General features: G+C 39.9%; 1 protein-coding gene and 1 long non-coding RNA gene across 10 annotated transcripts in view; one reads left to right on the forward strand and one right to left on the reverse strand.

Moving 5' to 3' along the window:
• Window positions 1-19,147, forward strand: part of LOC143776402 (uncharacterized) — a 61,145-nt gene that overhangs the window by 25,803 nt on the left and 16,195 nt on the right. The window lies entirely within an intron of this gene.
• Window positions 1-19,147, reverse strand: part of ABLIM3 (actin binding LIM protein family member 3) — a 222,284-nt gene that overhangs the window by 11,457 nt on the left and 191,680 nt on the right. For 2 of the 9 annotated variants that reach the window (XR_013215814.1, XR_013215815.1), the window contains exons 9-17: window positions 17,377-17,448; window positions 15,127-15,282; window positions 12,982-13,111; window positions 12,175-12,273; window positions 8,188-8,238; window positions 3,260-3,400; window positions 2,730-2,794; window positions 714-846; window positions 127-156 (exon numbers count right to left, since the gene is read on the reverse strand). Coding sequence is in view for 1 of the 9 variants with exons in the window: in XM_077265770.1 (XP_077121885.1) it covers window positions 127-156; window positions 714-846; window positions 2,730-2,794; window positions 3,287-3,400; window positions 8,188-8,238; window positions 12,175-12,273; window positions 12,982-13,111; window positions 15,127-15,282; window positions 17,377-17,448 (850 nt within the window). In the remaining 8 variants the exon portion in view is untranslated. Of the gene's footprint in view, window positions 1-126; window positions 157-713; window positions 847-2,729; window positions 2,795-3,259; window positions 3,416-8,187; window positions 8,239-12,174; window positions 12,274-12,981; window positions 13,112-15,126; window positions 15,283-17,376; window positions 17,449-19,147 lie in introns of all 9 variants that reach the window. The other 7 variants (XR_013215816.1, XM_077265770.1, XR_013215818.1 and 4 more) reach the window with 6 other exon arrangements.

The following is a 19,147-nucleotide window of genomic DNA, read 5'->3' on the forward strand; positions in this document are numbered from 1 at the left end:
AGACTACTCAGCAGAAGTCACAAGTTGGTGGCTGTTATTTCTGATATACTAGTTCTCCTGAATTCTAAATATGTAGATTCTCACATGGATACAAGGGTTTCAGTGGAGGTGATCACACGCACTTACCGCTGTCTGCAAGGTAACACTTGTTGGGAGCTGGAAGACAAAATCATATCATATGCTTTATATTCCACTGCAATCTTACTGAAGGTCTATGCTCCATGCATGATTGTGGAAAAGATACAATAATACCATAATAATATAAGACAAATCTCCATCTTCAGAACTGACTTCTCGGCTCATTGGCTTACACACGTATGAAAAATTACTTGGTCTATTTATTGCCATTTTTCCTTTCCTCTGTTGTCCCCTGACCCTTCCCTGCCCACCTAATAAAAACAATTGCAGGCCTTTGTTCTTCAATTATCAAAATTTTCAATTTGACACTTCAATATACAATATGTATAGGAGAACATTTCCTCTCCTATACCTGTAGAACCTGAATCCATGAAACTCTTCTGACCTCAGAGTCAATACATCACCTGATAATAAGAGCACTTACAGAAGAACAGCCAGCACCAAAGGACGGAAATCTGATTAAACTACTTGAACTGTTCCCTACGACAGATGACAGCACTGCATTCAAAGTTATGGGAATCTTCATTACAATCCATTCTACAGTTTATGGCACAATTCTTCAAGTTTTCTCTTACCTCCATTGTCATAGCCAATATTGTGTAGAGCTTCTTTGCTGCCTGCTGAACTTCGAGGAGGGGTCCAGGGATCAACATATGACCGGGCCTTCATTTCCTCTTTCAGAATCATGCGCCCAATTCCTCCCTGGAGCTAGTAAATAAGATATATCTGGTTTCATTATATTCAATGAATGACCGAACGAGACAAACAGTTCCGGGTTCCTACTATAATAAGTGCTGTGCGGCAAAGCTCAGTTGTGTTATTACCCTTAAAGGATATGATTCTTACAAGATATGCCATAAATATCTAATAGAAGTGGGTCTCACCTCCGAGACTCGCACCTGTCTCGAGAAATGGTTCCCATGTCATACCATTGTGAATGAAGAAGTAGCATGCTTGTTTGGAACTCGAAAAGAATGGAGAGAGCATTGCTGCTTGTGATGAGCGAGCGTGCCTGGATAGAGTGTTATCTGAGCGAGCGTTTGTGTCCTAATCGAGTGTTTTCAGCGTGCTCGAAAAAAAATACTCAAGTTGCCGCGGCTGCATGTCTCACGGCTGTTCAACAGTCGCTAACAAACAGGCAATCCCCGCATATGTTGTGGCTGTCGAACAGCCGCGAGACATGAAGCTGAGTGGAATCAGACATATTATTACAGCAAACTGAAGTCACTGGGTTAGCACCCGAGCATGGTCAGATAACACCTTGTCGGAGCATGCTCGCTCATTACTACTCATCACTTATAACAAAACAACGACTCAAGCATTTTTTTCGAGCACGCCAAATATACTCGATTAGGACACGAGTGTTCTCGGATAACACCTTATCTGAGCACGCTCACTCATCACGAATTGCCACCTCTTTATTCCTGGTTAATAAGACAGGGCCCTAAGATAAGTGCATGTCCCAAAGGTGGGGCCCGCATCTGTCAGGCATTAATAGCACAACCTGAGGATATACTATAATTAACCGGAATAATAATTTTTCATGTAAAACGAGAGAGATTGTGCATGTGCTCCTCTCTCCCCTGGTGATGATGACTTAAAAATGGTCAGTTTCCGGGAATGAAGGAGGTTGTCGACATGCCACAACAGATGGCAGACTAGAAAACAATTGTTTAATGACTTGTTTGAAAGTCTTATATTCATAAATGGTTCAAATTACAAAGTGCTCGTAAAAACCAGCAACGTTACAGAAAATTTCTTAGTCCAAAATCCTCTCCAGAGGGATTTTAAATGTTATAGTTTACTACTTGTTGCCTGATTTACTGGCCACCTCTGTTATCTACCAGTGGTGGCTGGATTTGTACACAAGTGGTGGGCATTAGAAAACTTTGTTTGTAACAGACAATCAAAATCAGTGCTTATGACAGATACCCATTCATTTTGATAAGACCGTGGGACCTTGTCTCCATTTTCATCAAAAGGAAGAAAAGTAACTGCAGTGAGGCCATTGAAGGAAGAATGATTAGTAGATTGTGAGCCCTCGCGGGCAGGGTCCTTTCTCTGCCTAAACCAGTCGTGACTTCTATTGTTTAAGATTATTGTGCTTGTTTTTACTATGTATACCTCCTCACCTGTGAAGCGCCATGAAATAAATGGCACTATAATAATAAATAACAATAATTAGTATGGTAGTGTGGCGAAGCCAGGGATCAAAATAGAAAATGGCAGCACAAGAATTCAAGGATAAAAAGTAAGCTATAACCATACTATAAAAACTAGCCCTGCTAAGGGTATGTAGAAAAATCTGTGGCATAAAATACATGTTTTTTATGCGTTTTTTACGCCTTTTGATGAGTTTTCTCCATTCAATAGTATGGGTGAAATCTGCAACAAAAACGCTGAAAGAATTAACATTCTGCAGATATGAATCTACTGCAGTTCTGCAAGGAAAAAATAAGCAACGTGTGCATGAGACTTCAGGAAACTTATTCACTTTGCTGGCTCTAGAAAATCCTTCAGTTTTTGTGAGAAAAATGCGAGAAACCCCACTGTGTGCACAGACCCCAATGTGTGATGTTTAGCACCAATACCTTATGCATGCTTCGATCAAACCCATCCTCCTCTCCTCCAGAGGAGAACCTCCGTGCCCGAGGCACTGTGGAACAAATGAGGAAGAGTATAATGAACTTTTGTACTGCAGCTTTGTTTTTAGAAACTGTAAAACAATGGCGTGAATTGTGACTTGTACACATGTAATGGGACATCAGCTCCAAGCTGTTCCCATCACAACAGATAGAATAGGGGATCGGGGTTATACAATGACTTATAGACAGCCCAATGTAATACATAGGGATTATATAGTGGGACAGCTCTATAGTCGAATCTCGGTATCAAGTAACACATCGCTGACATATTAGCCGACAATTAATGTCTACAAATCAATTCTTGGTTTTCCGTTACTCCAATCACAAGTGCTTTTGTAGGATTCCAGGAGATTCTCCAGTTTTTTTTTACGTTGGAATCCAGTGAAAATCATAATGATAAATAATAATCTAAATAACAGTAATAAAAATAAATTGTTATAAGAGTTGAGTACACAAGGCCAATACTATCCCTGCACCTCCAGAATGCTGCAGATGTCGCTTACTCTTTGGTGAGTACATCCAATACTCAGGCTCTGACTGGTAATAAGGATCTGGAGAATATGAAGGCAGATATTTTGAAGATTGCACGAGATCATCACTTGTTTTGCTTTTTGTGGCTTCATTGGGATCATCTGATGGAAAACACAGCACATTATCACATCGGGCAGAACTTTGGGCAGGACTCTTGTAAACCTACTCAGGTCAATGTGACAATACAATGAGTAACTTGTAATGGCACTCTCTGGTTGCAATTTTCTCTATTTAGACCTAAAATATGTCAAATATGTATATACATTATTTACTAAATCTTTAAGACCTGATGAGACTGGTGTGCTTGCTTTGAAAAAACATGGCAGAATGGCTGTATATTCCTATGTAAAAGTTTAAACTCCATCTCCATCCACCTAGCATGATTGACAGCACCTCAGTCTCTCTCCATCCTCCTTCTGCTGAAATCCCACACTGCTGAATACAAGACGCTACTGTCAGTCAGACTGAATATACTTGGACTCATGAGCACCCTCACTATTCAGATGGACTCAGAGAATACTCTTTTTAATATCAGTGTTATGCAGCCATACCGACAATCATTTTCAAAGCAAGTATATCTGTCTTATCAGGTGTAAGACATCTATTTAATAATGTATGCATATATAGTTTATATAGTGAAATCTGTTGACAGTTTTGCTTTAACCCTGTAATGCTATTTGATATACCGTGGGGAAAATATTATTAAGTCAGCCACCAATTGTGCAAGTTCTCCCACTTAAAAAGATGAGAGAGGCCTGTAATTGACATTATAGGTAGACCACAACTATGGAAGTCAAAATGAGAAAAAAAATCCAGAAAATCACCTTGTCTGATTTGTCAAGATTTTGCAAATTATGTTGGAAAATAAGTATTTAGTCATTAACAAAAGTTCATCTCAATATTTTGTCATATATGTTTTGTTGGCAATGACAGAGGTCAAATGTTTTCTGTAAGTCTTCACAGGGATGGCACACACTGTTGGAGGTATGTTGGTCCATTCCTCCATGCAGATCTCCTCTAGAGCAGTAATGTTTTGGGCCTGTAGCTGGGCAACATGGACTTTCAACTCCCTCCAAAGGTTTTCTATGGGGTTGAGATCTGGAGACTGGCTAGGCCACTCCAGGACCTTCATATGCTTCTTACGAAGCAACTCCTTCGTTGCCCTGGCGGTGTGCTTGGAATCATTATCATACTGAAAGACCCATCCACGTTTCATCTTCAATGCCCTTGCTGATGGAAGGAGGTTTGCACTTAAAATCTCACGATACATGGCCCCTTTCATTATTTCATGTACACGGATCAGTCGTTCTGGTCCGTTTGCAGAGAAACAGCCCCAAAGCACGATGCTGCCACCCCCATGCTTCACAGTAGGTATGGTGTTCTTTGGATGCAACTCAGCATTCTGTCTCCTCCAAATATGATGAGTTTTGTTTCTACCAAACAGTTCTACTTTGGTTTCATCAGACCAAATAACATTCTCCCAATACTCTTCTGGATAATCCAAATGCTCTCTAGCAAAGTTCAGATGGGCCCGGACATGTATTGGCTTAAGCAGGGGGACACGTCTGGCACTGCAGGATCTGAGTACCTGGTGGCGTAGTGTGTTACTGATGGTAGCCTTTGTTACGGTGGTCCCAGCTCTAAGCAAGTTATTCACTAGGTCCCCCCATGTGGTTCTGGGATTTTTGCTCACCGTTCTTGTGATCATTTTGACCCCACGGGATGAGATCTTGAGTGGAGCCCCAGATCGAGGGAGATTATCAGTGGTCTTGAATGTCTTCCATTTTCTTATTATTGCTCCCACAGTTGATTTCATCACACCAAACTGCTTGTCTATTGCAGATTCAGTCTTCCCAGCCTGGTGCAGGGCTATAATTCTGTTTCTGGTGTCCTTCGACAGCTCTTTGGTCTTCACCATAGTTGAGTTTGGAGTGTGACTGTTTGAGGTTGCGGACAGGTGTCTTTTATACTGATAACAAGTTGAAACAGGTGCCCTTACTACAGATAATGAATGGAGGACAGAGGAGCCTCTTAAAGAAGAAGTTACAGGTCTGTGGGAGCCAGAAATCTTGCATGCTTTTAGGTGACCAAATACTTATTTTCCACCATAATTTGCAAAATAAATCTTTCCAAATCAGACAAGGCGATTTTCTGGATTTGTTTTCTCATTTTGACTATCATAGTTGTGGTCTACCTATGATGTAAATTACAGGCCTCTCTCATCTTTTTAAGTGGGAGAACTTGCACAATTGGTGGCTGACTAAATACTTTTTTTCCCCACAGTATATCCATAATGAATGTGTCACTGTTAGTACATTATGATGATAAGTCCAGCTTTTGTGCCTTTTGAAATCAGCTGAAGGAGCCCGACTGGTGTACACAGTCAGGCTCCAGCTGTAACAACTAAGATTGGTGGTATCCCTGATCCCAACAGTTAAGCCCCTCATATGTCACTGTCAATAGTGAAAGCACCCTATGATGAGTTTGAGCACTCCCTCTGACAGCCCATCGGATTCCCACAGCACGACTGCAGGGTGCTGTTGAGTTGCTTTGGTCTCCAGGGCTGCCATACACATACAAATCAGATTCCACTGGATGTAGGGTCCACAAGGCTACCTGTCAGTCAAATACTGATACGATAAGATAATGCACTGCAATACATACGTAAGTTGTGCAGTGTATTACCTATGTGATCATAGGATTACAAGTTAATTTCCCTTTGGAAGCTAATAAATATTGTAACAAAATGTTCAAGTTCTGAAAAGAACGTAAAAAGAGCCTCCCCAAAACTCCAATTTTACCAATTAAAAAAAAATATTTAATACAAAAAAATAAGCTTCCCTTAAAATTACATATTTGGTATTGCTGAGTTCATATAACAATATATTATTATTTATTCCACATGGTGGAAGCTGCAAAAAGAGAATTGCTGTTTTGTTTCATCCCACCTCACAAAAAAATTAAAATAAATAGTGATCAAAGGGTGGAATTAATGAAAAATAGTGCCAATACTAACTACAGCTTTTTATGGAAAAAACAAGCTGTCAAAGAGCTGTACACAAACCATGTGCACATCATTTCCCCGTCACATGACCACGGCATTCCATTCAAAATCAATCTAAATCTTGCTTGGCCGTGACCGTTGCGTGCTGGCTACACTTCATGAACACAATTTTGGAATCAGGCTCCATAAAAGTCACATTATGCAACTGGAGTCATACGGCACTGAGCAATGGTTGGCGTAAAGATCATACCTAAATGTTGCATGTCCTACAACATAATACAGGGCAGCTACAAGACTTTTTTAGTAAGGGCAAATATTCGGTTTGCAGCATTGGCCTGGTATCTAAATATCCTTGCAGAAGGACTCTTGGTGCCTCATATTTGTACCCAACACCCAGTGTTCACTACTGCCAGCCTTCCCCCTTGTTCTGCCCCATATTAATGCACTTAGAGAAACAGAGCACACAGACAGATGAAGAAGTGGACTTGTATGGTTGACGATAGCAGGCACGTCTAGTATAAGCGGACATAAAATGCATGCAGGGGGAGAATGCGGAGGAAGGGGCTATGTTTTGCAGTGGTCAGCATATTTGTAAGTAAGTGGCTAGACAAGAGCCATGCTTCCCACAGAGAAAAGGAATAAAGCTCTTACTTACAGCATGACACAGAGCCGGCCCATCAGAGACAAGGAAAGGTGGGAGAGAAGAGACAGCAACACAACGTTTAGAGATCTGTCAATGGTCACAGTTATGTGTTTTATTCATGACAACACCTTCATCAGGACCACCCACAGGCAATAAAGACACATAACGTCTCTTTCACCAGGCGCTCTACTGGCAAGCAGTCCTAAACCATGACACACTGCAGGGTATTTCAAATATTTCACAGGCTTTGCAGGAATTTGCTGTTTCATTTCTTTGCATAGATTTGCTTTTACCAAAGAAGGAGCCCATTGTCTAGTTTTGATACATTGGCTGTCAGCCACTATGAATCCTGCACGATAACATCAGCCTTATTTCTGAAGGAAGAAACTGGTACTGGGACGAAAAGATCAGTACCTAAGACATGGCTAAGTTGCTGAATCAACAGGCATAGCTGGGTAAGGGGATGCTACACCAGAATCAATTTTGGTAGGATCAGGCGTCCATTTAATGGGTGATGTTTGGTACCTGCCACCAGAGTTATGTGCCAGTCAGTAAGATGCACGCCTGGTTCACATTTGTGGGCAGATCACGAGGGATCCATTGACTTTGTATTGAACATTGGCCCATAGACTTTTGAATGTACATCTCGTGAGCTAAGTGCTTTTTCTTCGTGGTTTGATCAATATATCGGGGTCTCAGGAGTGGACCCAGATATCCAGACAAACTTCGATCAACAGTGCATCAGAAAGGCTAAAATATTACAAAAATCTGTTCAAAGTTTCGTTACACAACAGAGTTCTTCACGCTTGTACAACAGAAGTAATTGGGCTAGTCAATAATTTATGGTTTAGCACTCCTTGAGCCAGTTGACCATAAAAGTAGTCAAGAACCACTCTTCAAATACAGCACTACAGCAAAACGCCTATCAAAACCTCATTCTAGTTACATATTGTAATACAAGCATTTAATACTCTACCAACTAATGGCAGACACAATAATAAAGTATTTCATGGTTAATCAAATGGATTTACTATTTAGGTACACACAACCTATCATGCTAACCTCATGCAATGTACTAAACCCATGTTAACCATGCAAAATACATATAGCTTGCATATAAACAGACATGCATCATTGCCATATATGTAGAGAGCGCATCGATGACTAAGCACTGCAATGCAAGGGATACGGCACGGGGTAGCATGCATAAAGGGACTACATTGTACCATGACGCTTATAGATGGGAGGCTTCCGATATATGTTACTTTCTGCGGCAGCTGTGAGGAGAGAGGAAAAGGAAGACGGAAAGAGGGAGGAAAAAGACAGGAGGAAAAGTGAAAGAGGGAGTGTACAGGATAGAGGAGGAGTTCAGGAGACACCATCACAAGAGACAGAGGCGTGACAAGACAACAGGGAGAAGCCAAGATGAGTTAGAGGAAAAACAGGAGTAAGATGAGACAAGAACAATGTTCAATCAAGGCTTTTCTGTCTGATCATAAAGTTACAGGGAAATGTGACAAGTTCTATTGTGAAGGTAAGAATGAAGAAGTTGTGAAGGAAGTGGCACTGTGCTGGAAGGAAACGTCAAGACCGTAGGCCAACATGCATATGTGATATCTATCCATGTTAGCTAAAGGGTTGTATGAAACAAGAAAATACTATGCAATTTTTTTTACTGGAACTGCATCACTCTTATCCAGGGGTTGTGTCTACTACTTGCAGCTCAGCCCAGTTCAATGGCGATGAGCTTCACTACTAATTACTAGAACTGGACTAGAATTACTTTTTTCTTCTAATTACTTATATAATTTTTACTGCAACTAAACCCTTAAAATCTATACTACATGTAAGATTTGTATTGGTGCTCAGTCCCCTACCTACCTGTAACTTAAGTAACGTTTTAGGGGTGACCGGCTCCCATCAAAGCTATGTTGTTTATAGAAACTTGTCATTTGTGTTTTACTCTTCAGATTATGATCACTCTTTAATTATAAAACCCCAATTCCAAAAAAGTTGGGATACTAACATGTAAAGCGAACAAGAATGCAATGGTTTGGAAATCTCTTATGGTCATATTTTATTCACTACAGAATATAAAACACATCACAATTGTAAGTTAGACATTTTTCCATTTTGTTAGAGAAAATTACCACATTTGGAAATTATTGGCAGCAACATATCCTAAACAATTTGGGACAGAGTTACCAAAGAGCTCAGGAATTCTTCCAGAAATCATTGATGGTGAACACAGTTCACCATGGAATCCACAAATGCAAGTTAAAGCTCTGTCATGCAAAGAAGAAGCCATATATCAACACAATCGAGAAACACTGCTGTCTTCTCTCACTTAAAAAGGACAGAAGTAAAATATAAAACTATACATATCTATATAAACTTGAAATTATTTATGGAAATCATGGATACCGTCCCCTGTGAACTCAAGAGGAGATGGACCATCCAACTTGTTATCAGTGCACAGTTCAAAAGTCTGGAACACTGATGGTATGGGGTTGTATTAGTGCCTATGGCATGGACAGCTTACACATCTTAAAAGACACTATCAATCTTGAGTAGTGATGAGCGAGTATATTTGTTGCTTGGGTTTTCCCCAAAAATGCTCGGGTGGTCTCCAAGTATTTTGGAGTACTCGCAGATTTAGTTTTTGTTGACGCAGTTGCATGATTTGCGGCTGCTAGACAGCTTGAATACATGTGAGGATTCCCTAACAAATAGGCAGCCCCCACATGTATTCAGGCTGTTCAGCAGCCGCAATCATGCAGCTGTGTTGACAAAAACGAAATCTCCGAGCACGCCAAAATACTCGGAGGACACCCAAGCATGCTCGGGAAAACCGGAGCAACGAATATACTCGCTCATCACAAATGCTGAGCAGTACAACCCCTGGCAAAAATTATGTAATCACTGGCCTTGGAGGATGTTCATTCAGTTGTTTAATTTTGTAGAAAAGCAGATCACAGACATGGCAAAAAACTAATGTAATTTCAAATGGCAACTTTCTGGCTTTAAGAAACACTAAAAGAAATCAAGAACAAAAAATGTGGTAGTCAGTAATGGTTACTTTTTTTAACCAAGCATAGGGGAAAAATTATGCAGTCACTCAATTATGTGGGAAAAAATTATGGAATCACGAAAAACAAACAAACAAAAAACACTCCAACACATCACTAGTATTTTGTTGCACCACCTCTGGCTGTTATAACAGCTTGCAGTCTCTGAGGCATGGACTTAATGAGTGTCAAACAGTACTCTTCATCAATCAGGCTCCAACTTTCTCTGATTGCTGTTGCCAGATCAGCTTTGCAGGTTGGAGCCTTGTCATGGACCATTTTCTTCAACTTCCACCAAAGATTTTCAATTAGATTGAGATCCGGACTATTTGCAGGCCATGACATTGACCTTATGTGTCTTTTTTTCAAGGAATGTTTTCACAGTTTTTGCTCTATGGCAGGATGCATTATCATCTTGAAAAATGATTTCATCATCCCCAAACATCCTTTCAATTGATGGGATAAGAAAAGTGTCCAAAATATCAACATAAACTTGTGCATTTATTGAAGATGTAATGACAGCCATCTCCCCAGTGCCTTTACCTGACATGCAGTCCCATATCATCAATGACTGTGGAAATTTTCATGTTCTCTTCAGGCAGTCATCTTTATAAATTTTATTGGAACGGCACCAAACAAAAGTTCCGGCATCATCACCTTGCCCAATGCAGATTCGCGATTCATCACTGAATATGACTTTTATCCAGTCATCCACAGTCCACGATTGCTTTTCCTTAGCCCATTGTAACCTTGTTTTTTTTCTGTTTAGGTGTTAATGATGGCTTTCGTTTAGCTTTTCTGTATGTAAATCCCATTTCCTTTAGGCGGTTTCTTACAGTTCGGTCACAGATGTTCTTAAGTTCGGTCACCCGTTCGTTCCTCATTTGTTTTGTTATGCATTTCCTGTTTTGGAGACATATTGCTTTAAGTTTCCGGTCTTGACGCTTTGATGTCTTCCTTGGTCTACCAGTATGTTTTCCTTTAACAACCTTCCCATGTTGTTTGTATTTGGTCGAGATTTTAGACACAGATGACTGTGAACAACCAACATCTTTTGCAACATTGCGTGATGATTTACCCTCTTTTAAGAGTTTGATAATCCTCTCCTTTGTTTCAATTGACATCTCTTGTGTTGGAACCATGATTCATGTCAGTCCACTTGGTGCAACAGCTCTCCCAAGGTGTGATCACTCCTTTTTAGATGCAGACTAACGAGCAGATCTAATTTGATGCAGGTGTTAGTTTTGGTTATGAAAATTTACAGGGTGATTCCATAATTTTTTCCTCAGAATTGAGTGACTCCATAATTTTTCGCCTATGCTTGGTTAAAAAAAGTAACCATTACTGACTACCACATTTTTTGTTCTTGATTTCTTTTAGTGTTTCTTAAATCCAGAAAGTTGCCATTTGAATTGACTTTAGTTTTGTGCCATGTCTGTGATCTGCTTTTTTTCTACAAAATTAAACAACTGAATGAACATCCTCCAAGGCCGGTGATTACATAATTTTTGTCAGGGGTTGTACATAGAGGTTCTAGAACACATATGTTCCCATCCCTACAATGTCTCTTTCCTTTCAGAGAAGGCCTTGCATTTTTCAGCAAGAGAATGCTAAACCACATATTGCATGGCTTCACAGAAGAAGAGCTACAGGTACTGCCTGTAGTCCAGACCTATTACCAACAGAAAACATTTGGCACATTATGAAATGAAAAATTCACCAAAAAAGTGCCAGGAACCTTGACCAAGAACTGTTGAGCAGCTACAATCCCACATCAGACAAGAATGGTATAACCCTCTTCTCCCAATTGGTAACACTCTTCTGCCAATTGGTCACCACACGCACCACATGTATACCTCCAGGGAGTGTGTTGTAAAAAAAGGGGGGATAATACACAATGATAGACTTGGCCCTGTACCAATTTTGAGGTACGGTATTTTTTTTCAAATAAAATGGAAAATGTCTAACATTCACCTTCTGATATCCTATGTTCTGCTGTGAATAAAATATGGTTACAAGAGATTTCCTAACCTTTGCAGTCCTGTTTTCTTTACATTTTATTCAGCATCCCAACTTTTTGGAATTGGGGTTGTGTGTAATCCCTTGTGATTTTTGTATTTTTTAGATAACCCCTTTGCTTCCTACCTGGTACGTGAAAATGTCGAGGAGCTTGGTAAAGGGTTGGTGTGGAACAACGTACATCTACCTGGCTATAGTAAGGAGAGTTACGACCACTCTCTGTGCCTGAAACAAGTTAGGTGAATGCGGATTGAAAGGCAGAAAGAATGGATAAGCATCAAAGGGCAACAAGTGTGATATGAAAAAAGCAAGAAGAAAGAGGACACACAGTGAGAAATAAGAAAAGAAAAAAGACAAAGCAGAAATAGTGAGATGTTGAGAATCAGTGGGACGTCATAGTCAAGATGGAATGGTTCTGTTGACTCCATATACTATGGAGGCATACACTATGTGTATAGGGAGTTATGTCCTTTACCTATGGATTATATAAAACTAAAAGTATGCAGTTATAGTGATACAGTGATACGGAATACTGATAACAGGAAATCAGGAATGGTCTGTGTATATATAGCCCTGTTTATTATTCAGACAATGAAATATATTTGATTAAAATTACTGCCAATGGTTCTTAGAGTGACGAGTCTATTGTGCTCTTAGTGGTTTGCAGTGTAAATTGTAATATATAAGGACAAGTCTGGCTTAGATTTATTATTTATTGAACAGTAGACGACTTGACCACCCTATAGTGTTGTCGTAAGGGAAACCTTGGCATCTCCACAATAAGGTCCCAGGATCATCTATCAACTAGAGATAATATAGATAAGGATGCAGCAGAGGGACAGCTAAGAAAATGAAGTGATCATCTATTGGTGAAACTAGAACAAATAGTTTAGCAGTAGATGAGGTTACAATATATGGAGAGGGAATGCTTACCTGACATGTAGTAATGCTGGGGAGAACGTGGCATCGTAAGAGAGATGTCTCGATGGCTATAGAGAGGAGAATCAATATATCCTGGGCTTGATGACCTTCTCTGACGAAGATCCATTCCTTCATAGATATCCTTTGGAAAGTATGAAAAAGATACTGTCAGCTTGATAAAGATATAGATCAGTGTTTCCCAAACTCCAGTCCTCACGGACCCCACGGGTCATGTTTTCAGGATTTCCCTAGTATTGTGCAAGTAGTGGAAGTATCATCAAGGCATCAGGAATTGTCTCACCTGTGCAACACTATGGAAATCCTGAAAACACGACCCGTGGGGGTCCGTGAGGACTGGAGTTTGGGAAACACTGATATAGATGAATGCTGATAAGATGAAGGGAAATAGACCTTAAAGGGGTGTAAAGTACATTTCATTCTAAATCCCTATCTATTTGATGACATAATCTAAACTATTTTCTAATATATGTGCTTTAAAAATTCCCTACTGTTCCCTAACTACACTATATCACTGCTTTTCTATTTTTTTCTACACTAAATGGTGTAGTTAGGGAACGGTAGGGAATTTTTAAAGTAAGTATATCAGATAGTAGCTTATATTATAGCATCAAATAGGTAAGGATTTAGATAAAATTTACTTTCGCCTTCGGACCACTCCTTTAATATTTGGTATTCCCAATGAATAGTCAACCCCTGTCACAGATAATTTTTTGGGCAGTAGGTACGGTAAGTATGTATTGTAAATCAAGAATATATGATTAAGCATTATCTTGAAAAGGGCCTCTGAGCTGACTATTTTAATTAATGCTTGTATTCTGCAGATACTAACAATTCTAGACCATCATTTCTTAGACCTCTTCACTCTGCCAATCCTGTTATTCCTCTTTACAACTGATGAAGAAATTGAAAACTGGGATTTACTAGTTGTATGTGTCTGCTTACTCTTGCTTTCTTTTTCCCTCCTTGTTTTATTGAATATAACCAATGAACAATGACAACTGTCTGTACAGACTCCCATGGGGTGGGTTTATGCCACGTGGATCCAGTTTTCGGATTATTTAAACCCCAGCATCTCTCTCTGTGCCCTCATTGTGTTTTTTCCTGATGAAGGAGTTTGTTCACCTCTGAAAAGCGTAGATTAATAAAACTGTTCTTTGTTTAACACCATCATCGCCATTGGGTATCTTCTTGACCAGCAGCACAGCAGATTTATCCATATAGCCCTCTCTACTATTGCTTTGTGCTTCCACGCTGACACTGTCCAATCAGTGCTGTCAATGTCAGGGTGGGTCACAACTTTTAGACAAGAGAAATCTGGAACACCCATTTGCTAATTTTTTCATAAATATTTAGGAGGCATAACAAAGGAATGGCATAGTTCTGAGTTATAAGAAAAGATGTTTTAGGGTTGGTATTACATGGTATTGTGAAACAGACATGTCAGGAGTGATAACAGGCCCTCTTTACCACAACACCAAGTTCTTTATGATAATAATATTATTAGGGCAGCAGTATGAAACATTACCATAATAATTAATAGCAACAGTGTGGCTTTATTCACAGTACTTTTACATTTTGAGTTTTAGAAAGATCTGTCACCAGGTCAAAAATGGTCAGTTTTTACTTGTTATATTACTACTACCCTGCTGAATATTTCTTTTTTGCTTTTTAATACAACCACACAATTCGAGAAAAATGGGCCTATTTATTTAGTGGTAATTTTTATAGTCTTTACCAAGAGGTTGTTGTTTACAGGATCCTCTGGGGCGTGTCTTCTAGCTGCTCTGCAAAATTACCCTGTGAGCACTGCCCCGTTGACACATAGCATAAAAATTAGTGCTAAATAAAAAGACCCTTACCTCTTGATTTGTATAGAGAATTAAAAAAAAACTATGGAATACTTATTGGAGAAGTGGGAATAAAATAAGCCAAAAACTGGCCACTTTTGAGCTGGTGACAGGTCCTCTTTACCTCCAACATGTTTCTATAATAAAGCTATGGCTACAGTACATGCTAAACTTTGTAGTTCAGGTAAAGACTGGGAGAAGTTAAAGACATTGCAATTGACAATGGTGTGCAGGAGGGATTATTTGGCAGTGAGGTGCATCAGCATGCTAAGTCATAATGTTATTGTACCTCCCCATAGCTGTATCTCTCCAGCATCTCATCCGATGTGTATCTGCTATAAGGCTCGTAAGAAATGAGGTCAGGGCGCTGCACTGCGTAGATTGCTTTAATCTTAGGGAGAGCAGCTAGGTCCTTGTAATTTAGAATCTCATTGTTTACTTTAGCCTGAGAGAAAAGGAGAAGGAGAAGGGAGAAAAAAAGAACAGGTGACAAGAGCCCATATTTATTGAGAGGATTATTCTCCCGACACCGTATGACCCATTTCCTTCAATGGGTCATGAAGATAGTTTATGGAAGAACACAGCTCACAAATATGGCTGAAAGGGTTAACAATGCGTGTCACACATAGGCTAGGGAAGCATGCATGAAAAAAAGTATTTCGATTGGAATGCATGTAACATCGCACAGACAGAGGGCCATATAAAACAGACCAAGATGGGAACACAACGCTCGGACTGGCCGTAGCTCTCCTGCCGACCCAAGCGTGACATTTGCTTAGACATATATGAAGCTGTCACCTTCGTGTGGGTAGAGCTGCTTGCCAGTCCGAAGACTGCGTTTCGATCTCGGTCCGATTTACACTGCCGTCTGACTGCGTCCTTAGGGGGATACATTTTGAAGTAGGTTTGACGTAAAGATCTACAAGAGAGAATTATTTGTATATTATGTTCCTCTACAATCAGTGTCTAGGACTGGCCTTAGACAATACGTTTTGTTGGTTGATTCCAATGGTTTTGGTAGGATTTGCCAATATTATGTCTATGGTCAATCGGAAATTTATAGGTGATAGAACAAACAAGACTGGAACAAGTTGAGTTTTTCCTGCACGTGCTTCAGTTTTACTACCAAGGAAAGTGGTGCCAGATATACCTGGTAGCTGTTTATCAGCAAAACTGGGCATGTGCTACCACAGCAAATATATCCATAACCATGTTCATAGACTGTTCAATGTGCAATTGTCATGAGAGCACTGTGTGTAAGAGATCATTCACACATCAGTGATTTTTCTCATATGCAAAAATCGGTCCAAGCTTCATCAGAGTTTGGTCAGTGTGGCAGTTTTTACCATAATAGTTTGGTCAGAGATTTCTCAAATGAAAAAAATGAAGTTTCTCAAACTTCCTAAAATAAATGGTCCATAAAAAACTAACAGCATGTGGATGGCATAAGTATGCTGCTCAATCTTTGCTAAGACCCGATTTTTGTCAAGTTTGATCCAAGACTTGGATGAGAATCGGGCATGATTCTGTGATTTTGTACAGATCACTCGGTCTGCACAAATACCTGGACATGTGAACTACCCCATAGACAATAATAAGTATAAGTTCCAACCATGAAAACCATGGATAGAACACATACAACAATAACTGATATCTGAACCCAAGGTGGAGAAAAGCCACCAATTGATAGGACTCCTCTCTTCAGTGCTGCTGTAAACTTCAACATAATACAGTGATCAGTCTACACATTACGTGCTAAACCCTCTCATGACAGTGGCATTTTAGGGCTAGATTGTAACCCCATATTGGCGATGGCAAGGATTTGTATTCTAGGGTGAGCAGAATTTTTCTTGTATCCATTATATGAAAATGTGCAGATAGGTAGTCAGTCATCAATCTGAAAGAGGGGCTGAAGAGGAATCAGCCCGCATGGTCATGTGCACACAACATCTGTTTCAGGCGGTATGCTACTTAACCCCACTACATAAGGACTAAATATGCACTAAAAAGAAAGTACTCATGCATTTATATGTAGAAATGACTTATAGTGCAAATGTTCAGCCTTCTGAGCTCGTCTTAACTCCGTCAAGGTTTCCAAAGATTCAAAGAGGTTAAAGGAAGTGAGATGAAAATTCTTTACACAACTACCACGTGGAAGCCACCCATAGTACAAGTAAGAAAAAAACAAAAAGTCACAAAAAATGACCAAAAAGACACTTCAGAAAAAACGCTGGTGTTTCTTGAGGCATCTTCCAGAGGCATCTTCTGTTTGCAGAACTCAACAGGTATGCACAAGATGTTATGTGTACATTCCCTAATCTGACTCTATCATCTCAATATCAACATGCCAGGTTCTGCTGGTAAAGCAAACGGGATAATGTGGGAGCAGGTAAAGTCATTATTAGTATCCAAATGAAATGCAATAAACAAGATACATAGGGCATGATACTTGTGCCATGTGTGCAATTTACACGTCTCGTTGACAGCCTGCCGCAACTACACAAACTGGATATCGGTAATGTAATTGCAAGTCACTTACGCAGATAACCCGATTGGGCGAGCCAATGCTGGATCCTGGTGGGGAAATTGAGGTTTCAGAAGCTCTCCTGTACTGTGAACACAAGCAAAGAATACATAATAAGTCTAAGTAGTCAAAATATGAAGTGGAAAATATATATCATAAACTGCCAATGCAAACCTGCCTATTACTGGAAAACATAAATAGCAACACAAACTCCCAAGCCTAACACAATCTAAAGGCTCAGTCCTTATCAATGTAAGCATTTCAGTATTAAACCACAATGGAATCCTTCTTCCTTGGTGTATTTGTTCCTAGAAAACGGACATAAAACCCATCCTTAAAAGCTAGCCTTCCTTTTCGATTATATAAATGAGCAAATTATGAAGTTAGTAAGAATTTGGATTTGTTTGCTGAAATGATTGATTAATGTTTACCACTCATCTGTATAATATCCAGCCTGGTTCCCCTGATAAGGAATGCCTTTGTTCTTGAATTCTCAGCCGCTGCCAAACAAGACGTTATTTTCTCTATAAAGTATGTTAGATCCTGCATGGAAAGCACAACTGCACTATACAGTGACTATGGACTATGTACGTGGTCTTGTTTCTTTTGTAGGATCCTTATTATACCTCTAATGGCAGGAATACAAACAAAAATGACAATGGCCGTGGAGGTAATAAGTTCGGGAACATTTGGTTTTCTAGGTTGGAACTAGCGTAAGAGTAAAATGGGGTGTTTCGGTCTTTTTCTCAAAACAGTGGTATAGTATGTGAGAAACTGAAGTCCCTCTGAAACGAAGACAGCAAATTATTTTCTCCACGGCTTGGTTAATGCGGCTACCGCCAAGAGTTGATTGCCGTGATCAGAATCCAATTATGCCAAACACATAACAAGAAGAACTAAATGAGATGTGACGTTCTTCTCTACTTGAGCTGAGAAACCTGATCTCCTCTAGTGTCCTTGGGACTTGTCCTAAGAAGGTGGTTACCGTAAAGAGGATGTTCGTAAGATGTACAGTATCTTCAAGGTCACACATCTGCTTCCTGGTATTGCCTCTGCAAGATGGGTGGAGCGCATGGGCACTAAGACGGGATCTAGCAGTGCGAGTAGACTGTAGAGCATATATCCTGCAGCCCCCTCTTTGCCTACGTAACCGGCCAATCTGAGACTGCAGAAGTGGCAGATAACCTAGGCAACACGGTGTAACTATGAAATTAAACATAGAACAGAGAGGATTTTTAAGAAGGGGTAAACTTCAAAGTTGCTTATTTTTGCAAACACTTTACCATTTTACCTATTTCTGAATTTGAGACAACTGCTCAATTAATACAAATCATCATGTGGCTCAGCAGTGATTTAATTCTGATTAAACACAAAAAAAGTGAAAAATAAAAATATTCTCAATGCAAAGAATTGCAAAGATTTCTGCTCAAATGGGAGAAGAGTGCCCTCTGATGCTTGCGTAGATAAAGCCTGGTGAAGGTAATCTGGGGAGATCACATCTACGCTGCAGTATCCTTCACCGAGACCAATAAGACCGCAGGAGATACTAAAACACGCAGGAGCAATATAGGAGAATGAACTGTCCTTCATCATTGTCCTTCTCTTCTAGCCAGTTTTGTTGTCTCTTCCTACAGTCTGCTTAGATTAGCAATTGGTGCTGAGAGGGTAATGTTTCCATTGTACACTTCTATAGGGTTTCACTATGCGTTTCCGTCCTGTTTCTGACAATGCTGAAATAGATGCAGCTCTTCAATTATTGTGCACAGCAGTAAATGCTGTCAGTGGT

The sequence above is a fragment of the Ranitomeya variabilis genome, chromosome 5 (assembly GCF_051348905.1).
Source record: "Ranitomeya variabilis isolate aRanVar5 chromosome 5, aRanVar5.hap1, whole genome shotgun sequence".
Taxonomy (NCBI): domain Eukaryota; kingdom Metazoa; phylum Chordata; class Amphibia; order Anura; family Dendrobatidae; genus Ranitomeya; species Ranitomeya variabilis.